This window comes from Hetaerina americana, unplaced genomic scaffold (assembly GCF_022747635.1).
Source record: "Hetaerina americana unplaced genomic scaffold, ioHetAmer1.1.p SCAF_7, whole genome shotgun sequence".
In the NCBI taxonomy this organism is placed as follows: Eukaryota; Metazoa; Arthropoda; class Insecta; order Odonata; family Calopterygidae; genus Hetaerina; species Hetaerina americana.
Window position 1 is genome coordinate 18,592,658 of NW_027287316.1, and position 9,488 is coordinate 18,602,145.

The following is a 9,488-nucleotide window of genomic DNA, read 5'->3' on the forward strand; positions in this document are numbered from 1 at the left end:
ATGAAGAGCTTAGATTAAGACGTGTGCTTGGAGAAGGATGACGGAAATAAGTTACCCAGAGAGGAAGAAAAAGGAGGGGCTAGAGGAGGTTGGAGTCGAAAACAAGTTTGAGAGGGAACTTGGAAGAAAAAGTCAACGGTAAAGGTATTGAGGCTCGGTCAGAAGTTAAAGACTGTGATAGAAGGAAGAATGTTAGGCAAGGGAAAGAAGAAAAATAAGCACAAGGGCGACTTGAAGGACGTAGAAAGTACGATGATAGGAATAAGGAAAGAGTGACGTCTAAAAGTTTTTCTTATATTCGCGGAAGTGTTTTAGAAATCCAAGGCGATGCGAAATAGATTTCCGGGACCATTTAAATCCTAACGCTGATCATTTGACTACCTATTATATTGATCATGAAGAATTTAATAGGCAACGTTGATTGGAAATCGGTTTCCTCGCGCTGGCAAAGAATCATTGGAAATGGTGATGTGCCATGCATGCCGGCATGGAAAATAGTCGTGTCCTCGCTTTCATCCTCTCTTCCCGTTCGGTCTTCTAGGAAGGTCTTTACGCGGGATTCCACGCGTTCTGTTTAAATATGAAACTGCATTTTGAAACCATCAAAACAAAGTTCCTGGAACGATTCAAGTGAAATCCATCATGCGGTGAAAAACTTGATTTGGTGATTAAAATAACTTACGTTATTGGGATGAATATACATGGTGATGGCATGTTGGGATGCTGAGCGAAGGGTCCTTAGTTCAAATCTCAGGCGAACAACCCCATCTTACAACCCCAGTGGTGTTATTTCTTGGCTGGTAGACCTCCGTGGGAAATCGAATTGTTGACAGAGGGACCTGGCCCTACAGCCACGAATGCATGACTTCCCTAAGCTTTAGGGGTTACAATTAGTTAGACCTTTGAAGCAGTTTCCACCACCAGGGTGTAACATGGGTGGTATAGTAAAAATAATTGTCGAATGTAAAAGATTAAATATATCTTAGGATTTTCCCGTTGTCTCCAGTTAGAATAACGACAACAGATTTTAAACGGCATTGGTTAATCCCACAGTAAGGGAAAAAATCACGTAATGGAACAAGCCTGCGTTTAGATTTAAATATGGCGAGTATTATTATAGCTATATCTGATCCGGCTGGTCTCAACTCTTCAGCAGTGACGATGCATACACAAAATAGTAAACTTGGTGCATACTTTCAAATAGGACATTTGCGTGCCTACTTAATACCGTGGAAATATATACTTTGATATAATTATCAGAAAAACTTTTTATTTAACAAACAAAACTTACTTTATATCGATAAAGTAAATTGAGACTTCAAATGTATTTGAAATACGCATTGATAAATGAAAATTGCATTACAATTAATTAAATATATTTCCAAAGTTTAAGTAGCAGTAGTAGTTTTTAGGGGAGCCGACCGACAACTGAGGTCATTTGCGCCATAGGGGATGGATAGGAAAGGATGAAGGGTGGAGAGAAACCCGGCGTCGGCATTAGCCTACTCTTTACGAAAGGCGCCAAGGGCTCCGCAGCTTAACGTCCCATCCGACGGACTGCGTACTCACTCAAAGCGCTCTCCACAAAGCACCTCAAGTAGGGATCGAAATACCACTGAAAAATATTCAACACCGCCGAGATTTGAACCCGGGCCCTCTGGGTGGGAAGCCAGTACGATAGCCACCGCAACATCTCCATCCCCATTTGAGTTGGACTGTGATAGAGGGGAGAACGTTAGGCATAAGTGCCATCCACAAAGCACCTCAAGTAGGGATCGAGATACCTGTGAAAAATATTCAACACCGCCGGGATATGAACTCCAAAGTTTAAGATTTAGTCTTAAAACATATATGAGGTCATGATTGAGGCATTAATTGGTGATCAGATATTAAAGTTTTACATATTGCTAGCTTTGCGACGGTTGGGATTGTTCTCCAATATCTTCAAAGATCTTAAATACAGTCAATTGCATTCAGTTGAAAATGCCTATTTCCAACTATATAAGCTTCTCTCGATTTTTATCATTCATACCAAAATATTTGGTATAAAAAAATTTCAATTACGGTGAAATTTGACAAAAATTAGAAAAATTTTAACGGACGATGAAAATGAAAAAAAAGTCCAAATAAATCAGGTAAAATGCCAAGGGAAAGACATGAGCGCGCGCAATTTACCTCACTTTTTCGCTTGCCAAGAGCCATAAAAAATGACTGAGGAAAGAATTTATCAGAAATCCCTCACCGTAATGAGTTCCAACTGAAAACCGACCATAGTCCTCCGATGTCTGTTAAGCAGGCACAGCGCAGGAGAGATGGGCGAAATGGCTCACGCTCCGCCCACGTGGCCGATGAAACAAGCTCAACCGCTCAACTCCTCTCTTTTCGATTCTTTGCTCAACATGTTAAGGACATTACACTCTTTTTTAAAGCTGCTTTGTTTCATATAATGGATACCCAACCAATAACAATATTGAAGGCACCCTTTATTAAAATCATAATCTTTTCCTAAAATAATAAAGAATTCTGGAACGATACAATCGATGACATATAGATTCTATCTCCTTTTTGACAGTATGATACGATTAAATGTCTTTTGGACACGTCAACCATTGAGAGAATGTTTCCTTACGATCCACTAACTGATATTTTTATCGGAGAGACCCTAGAGCTTAGAAAAAAAACGAGATAGTGGCACCCTGTAGTTGACAGGAAGCATTCATAACCACCGATCACTTTTATTAGTTTTACGTGTTTCGGCGGTCGTAATTTCCGATTATCGTCGGGAAACATCTTGCTCTCGGCAGGGGTTGATTGCGGACGGTTTTTTGGTCATGTTCTTCCTTACCTCTTGGGCGCCTCCTCGGGCACAGCGACAACCGCCTCCTCTTCTTCCTCACCTTGGACCGCAGTAGCCAGGGCAATGACCACCAGGGCTCCCAAAAAGAGCGTTGAACGCAGCGAGTTAGCCATCTTCCTGACCTGCCAAAGGAGGAGAATAAGAATGCTTGGGTGGAGTGGCGAAAATAAAAGGACAAAGCCTTACTTGCGAGGCATGAACTTGTTTTTTGTGGATCCCGCTTTGGGAAGAAGATTTGGAGATTGGCGTGGTTCATGCGCTAAAGGTCATTTGCATTCTGTAGCGTACTCCAGGGCGACGACTACGAGAGAGGGGGGAATGAGCTGGTGGGCCCAGGTTGAACCAGAGGCCCGACTGCGTGTTATATGCCTTGTTTATTCTTTCTGGGATCTGCGATGATTTTTTACTCGACCGCTCTCGCAGAGAGAGACTAGGAGAACTCTCCCGGATCCGTATCGGCTCTTTTCGTCTCTTATAATTGGTGGTCTAAGAACTCTACACAAAATCAACGAATTTAGATACATTTGATGAACGAAGTATGCGATTATCCCGTTATTGAAGCGGAAGATATAATGGCGTGGGAAGGAGTCCTCCAGAACCTGTATCCATAATTCCAGCCATTTATGAACTGGTAGTATTACGTTTCCATTTTTCTAAGGCAATGAAAAGGGAGCAATAACTTAAATTGGCATACAAACTTTTTATGATAAACTAAAACCTTTGTGAATTTCTATTTTTTTATCCACGGCGTAAGTATGTGAATCTTTTAGCCCTCTTTGAAATGTAGGTATCTAATATGTTATTTAGTGAAACGGAGACGAAAAAATCTGTGATTATGCGTTGCTAATGTTGATCCATCTTTTGGGATGACAGTTTATTCATCATTCCAGTGACAATGTTCAGAGTAGAAGGTGCCCATCGGGCCTGAAGTTGACTAGAATGCCGGTTATACTGTCTTGCAGCCCTTAAGGCTCAACTTGGGAAGAACCCGAAAGGTATGTGTCATATTTGCATCGCGGAATCCCACATAGCTAATTAGGGAGTATTTATTTTGAACCATTAACAGATCAAACCAATGCATAAAATTCTTTTATTTTCTAATTTTAACTTTGGTACATTCACCGTTTACTGTCTAGGGTTATCAATCTTTCTTTCATAAATTAATTGCTTAATTCTCCCAAAGCTCGATGGGTCGCTAATCGCTGTGGAAGCGCGGATTTCTGTTTCATTCTATCATAGTGCGCTTCCGTCATAATAATGAAACAAGCACCTAAAACCAAATATTTACAGTGTTTCAATGATATCTAATCAATTGTCAATGGTTTCCTTGGGATGGATTGCTGTCGACGATGTCGTTATCAGTTTTATCTCTTCCGTCATGGGTTTGACGGATAAGGGAGGCACCTAGGAGGAGTCTCACTCGCAGTCTAATTTCACTGTGAAATGGCGGAAAACCTATGAGTAATTTTTTAACGAATTCATTGTAAATTGGAATTATATTACGTTTTCTTGATAACTTTCTTTGAGGATTGGAAAATGTCTATGGCTAGAAAAACGATTTTCATCATTATGAGTTGTCCTGACGCTTTACTACTTACTGTATACTTTTCTTCGTGATTTTATCGCTTAGTCTGACCTGCCGCTGCCGAAGAAGGTTAATGGACCAGGTGGGTTCAAGTTCTCAGATCTCCTAATTTTTTCTGACAGACCACATACACCAGAAAATTGAAGCTTCTGTTACTTCGCAAAATAGTCTCCCTGGAGACGTACGCATTTTTTTTATAACGTCAATGCCACCATTTGATGGCCACCAAGAACACTTCTGTGGGGATTCCCATTACCCTCTGTAAAAACCGGCTGGTACGTGGCAGTGGCTACGAAGGTTCGTTGACACGAGGCTTTCGGTCTTCTTTGAACTGTCGAATTCACGAACACCAAAACCAACCAACCCGGCCAAAATACTCTCGCTACATGTCTCCCTCAATTTACAATTTTCGATTTGGGTGTGAAAAGTGGAGAAAAGGGATGGCCACGCTGTTCTCGTACGTTGAATGACGCAAATTTAAATACTGAAAACGCTTCTTACTCTAACGGTAACCATACAAACCCTGTACACCAAACGGTGTAACCATTTTGGCCTTGCATCCTTCGAGTGCCCGCGTGTTTCACGCTCAACTTACATCTCCAATTTAAATCACAGTCCCGGGAAAAAATTGGGTGACCTTATAATTTCAATGCATTTCGTAGTGACAAAATCTCCGGGAACATTGTAAAATATTTCTTTCTTTTTAAGCGCTGTGTTTTACGTAATGTATCGATCTTACGTTAAAAACGCCTCTTTTATTCAAATAAATTTGGCCTCTAACTTCGTAAATGCCAACGAGTAGAGGCATTTGGAAACTTAGTACCGTTGTGTGACTGGAAATTCGAACAATTGCTCACAAAAATTAAACAGAGCAAGTCATCCAAGACTTTCGTTTTTTACTGATAGTCAGGGAAGTCACAGCACATCATATGGTCGATTATGGCCTCCGTTTGGAATTAAAAATACCTGAATTTGCTTCAATGAAAAATATAAACGTTTTGAATTAAGGTGGGTTGGTTTTATCATACCGATTTCCTTATTTTTATTAAAATTATTTCTTTTATTTTTCACTAATTATATCTCATTTTATTGATCAGAAGTCAAAAGCCAGCAATAACATGATAGAAGCCAGCAATAACATCTACAAATGGGTCAGTTCTTCAAGAAGAGCATTTTACTTTTTAAAAACAAGTTTTTCGTTGATCAGGTGCAGTCCATTTGAGGTTTATCGGAAAGAGTATCTCGAGTCTAAGCCATCTCGTTCTGTAGTTGTCACTTATTCAATTTCGCCTTTAACAATAAAAAATAAGCAGGATGAAGTGTATTTGAGCAAGCTTTAAATGAGTTTTTTTCTCTTAATTAAAAACGTTCCTACGGAGTAAATTCTCCTTTCAATCTTCGCAAATATACCGTAGCCTGGTAAGCACCTGTCATCGATTAAAGAAGTAATAAAAAATCATCGGACGTGATGGAAATAGCTTAATATTTTTTTATGAGAAACACGAAATCACACTTCGGGGCTCTCAGCAGTGGAAACGTCATCGTTTTCCCATTGTTGCCTCTCTCTCTCTCTCTATTCGATTGATTTCCCAAGTAGGCGGGTCCAAAGAACCCCCATGAAGTGGTCTTGACCCTCAACCTAAAAATCAAGAGGCCTTAAAACACTCAACCGAACGGGAAACTTTTGCCTAAAACTTTGTTTGAGAAAATCCTCCTCGAAATCCGATTCCTAAAAATGTCGTTCACTCTCTTAAAGGAACCAATGTCGCAGAATCGAAACTCGGTTGGGTTACACCTTATTCGATGGGAAGATCATGAGGATTGAAAGAAAGGCATGAAGAGAAATAGACCGGCGAGTTGGTACGAAAGTAGTAGACTTTGAGATATAATTGTTTCTGTAAAGGTATTTTGATCAATACTTCATGTATGTTTTGACGATTGTTTCAGAATGCCCCCAGGAAGATTATCTTAATGAGGAATGTTCACCATTAACATTAACGCTGTGAATATTCAATCAGATAACGTTGAAATAGAATGGATTTGAAAGTATTTTGTTCTAAAGAACGACTGATGCGAGTACAGCGCCTTCTAAAAATACTTGACTTTATTCCAATCAAATTGATTGACATCTAGGATAACACGTTACATGTATTGGGGAAATTAATATAATGGCAAGTGCATGACCTTCAGTAATAATGATAAAAAAAATTCTGCCATCATATTTGTCTTTGCTCATTGGAATATACCGTCCTCGTACATGCATGTCGTTTTTGAAATGAGTTAGCTTTTTTTAGGACAACAACGATTCCGTATAAGCCAGCGTGATACTTTAAAATTCGTGAAATAAATTTAACAGTCTAAGAATAGCATTTTTTCTTTTAAAATTAGATTTAATCACAATCAGGTAGCGTGCTGGATGACATTAAGGTAATCTGTTGAGAAGTTTGAGTTTCAGTCATCGACCCATAAGAGTGAACGATATTCGCCACTTAATATAATTTTTTAAGCGCGTTGTGGGGCCACTTTATATTCAAATTAAGCTATCCATATTATTTTATACTAAAGCTCTTCACATTTCCTTGATTATCCCCTAATCGGGAATCAGACTCTACCAAGATCACTTAATATCTTAAAAAAAAGTGTAAAAATGAGTTCTGGGTACACAAAACTCAATTATTATATTTCCCAGTTCCTACGTAAACGAAATGAATTTTAGAACTGTGCAGTTTACTCCGTGGTCGCTTCTTAGATTCTAAAGAAATTTAATTAAGTACCTTGTAGCATTAATTATAGAAGCTATGTACCGCCACCTTACTTCATGGTCGTGACTAAACTTGGAAACCATTCAGTGAGTTCAGATAAAATTGTGATACAAACTTAATGAAGAAGGATCTTGATTAATTTATTACTACTCAAAACGAATCGGCACAAACTCTAAATTGAATTAATCACATTTTTAATGCAAGTCATTGATCAAGCTATGATCCGAACTAACTCCTGACGCCAGGTTGCCCTCTCAGCTTCGGATGGCAATAGCAACCGAACTCACGGGAATCATTTAGTCAATTCCGGTCTTAACGGTCGTGCGTATTTCCCTCATTGGTTGCTGTAATTATTTTCAGTCGTCACGGCCGATCAGAAGCGAGTATCAACCATTTGCCATTTGCCGCTCCGGTGTCCTCCGTCGGTCTACCGAACAAAGTTGAAGTTTAACAGCTTCGTCTCAACACCGGATGAAAATGACGAAGAAACGATCCCGTTCTGAACTTAATTAATTAAAGTGCTCCTCTCGTATATCGTCGGTTCATCTCATGCCATGCACGAATCACGCATGTGCGAAAGAGCCTCACTCGTCCGGAGACGTGAATATTTCATAAGTATGGTCACGCGTTTTTTTCCGTTTACAGCTTTGTACAAGCCATTCAATCATTAAGAGTGAGCGTCAATTCCAAAACGCTGTAATGTACACGAAAAAAACTGTTTTACCCTGAAGGAACATGGTTATTTGTTTACGAGTTCAGTGACCACTTCATATTATTTATGTTTGAATTTTCAATATAAGTAAATTCGAAGGATTAAAATTTTAATTTCCTAATTGAATTATCCAATGAAATTAATAACATTGATTTATTGACACTTAAGATACCAATCGCGAAGTTTTTTTTTTAATAAATGATATATGAAAGATAAAAATTTTAATTTCATAATGGAATTATCAAATAATATCGATAAAAATCATTATTCATTGACTCTTAAAATAGTAATCGCGAAGTTTTTTTTAAATAAATAAACGAAATAAGCTAATTGTAAATAATCAAATTAAAATATTATAAAAGCCTCAATTAAAAAAGGCTGACAACATGCAAGTAATGAGTAATGTTTTAATTAATCAGCGGAGTTAGCATGTTGTTTTCCTAGTTTTTAGTCAGCGCCTACTCTCGAGTGCTCGTAGCGCTCACGTACTGGAAAATTTATCAGTAAGTTTAATTAGTAAAGTCACCATAAGCACTAAATAATTATGAATAAAATTGAACTCCTTTTGTTACAATGAACTCATTGGAAATTAAAAAAAAATACTTATCAATATCTGTAAGAATATTTTCAAGATGAAAATAAATTGTGTGTTGGAAAATTAAAAAAAAAGAAAAAAAATGTTAAATGAAACTGGTAAGAACGATTTCCATTTAGAAATATTTACAGGTGTGTACTGCTCCGAATAATTTTTGATTTCAATCGCGATAGTTCAGGGGTAGAGAGTTGGACTACTGACCAGAGGGCCCGGGTTCGATTCCTTGGCAAGCCTCACCTGCAGCTATACCCAAGCTTTATGATTTTTCGGGTACCAGATCTTCCTGGGAAACCATAACCGGCACTGGGAAAGGAACTGGCCCCCCTACCCTGATGTGTGAATTTCACACGCCGTATAGGGCTTAGTATTGGGAAAACTCTACCATCACCTAATAAACCGACCTTCGAGTTGATTTCTGTATTTATAGTTTTTTATGCATAATATATTCTTATCTTGCTGAATCCAAATTTTAATGCCACCTGCATGTACTAAAGCAATTTTACTCTACCTAAATGTTTTTTTTTTCGATAATATACTCGTTGGATGGATAGTTAGGGGCCTGTAAATTCTCTTCGTATATATGTACTCACATAGTTTATGTTCCTGTCGGTGAAGGGAGGGTGGTATTTTGGGACCGGAGATGTTCAAAGTCTAACGAATACTTATTTCTCAGATCATCGAAAACGGAATCAATTTTTTCGTCGTGCTTTTAAATCTGTCACCGTGACGAAATTCTTCCACAAGGATACTCATCGAATTCCTGACCTAGGGCAGCGTAATACTCGTTATTTTGAAAAAGGCTATTTTATATACGTATGTATGGAACAAGTACGGTATCCCTATTGAGAAACGTAAGATCGCCGGTAATGTTGGAAATTCCACCTACCTTTCTCCGTGGACTAGCGTGTGCAGATGATGCGGAGTGAGCGGGTGGATGCAATTCTTGGTGTCTATCGGCTCGCGGCCGACTGCTGAGT

General features: G+C 38.7%; 1 protein-coding gene across 1 annotated transcript in view; it reads right to left on the reverse strand.

Moving 5' to 3' along the window:
• Hexo1 (Hexosaminidase 1) overlaps positions 1-9,488 on the reverse strand; it is a 34,814-nt gene extending 25,326 nt beyond the window's left edge. Inside the window, exons 1-2 of the mRNA XM_071595566.1 lie at positions 9,398-9,488; positions 2,846-2,979 (exon numbers count right to left, since the gene is read on the reverse strand). Coding sequence (XP_071451667.1) covers positions 2,846-2,970 — 125 coding nt within the window. The 5' untranslated portion in view covers positions 2,971-2,979; positions 9,398-9,488. The remainder of the gene's footprint in view (positions 1-2,845; positions 2,980-9,397) is intronic.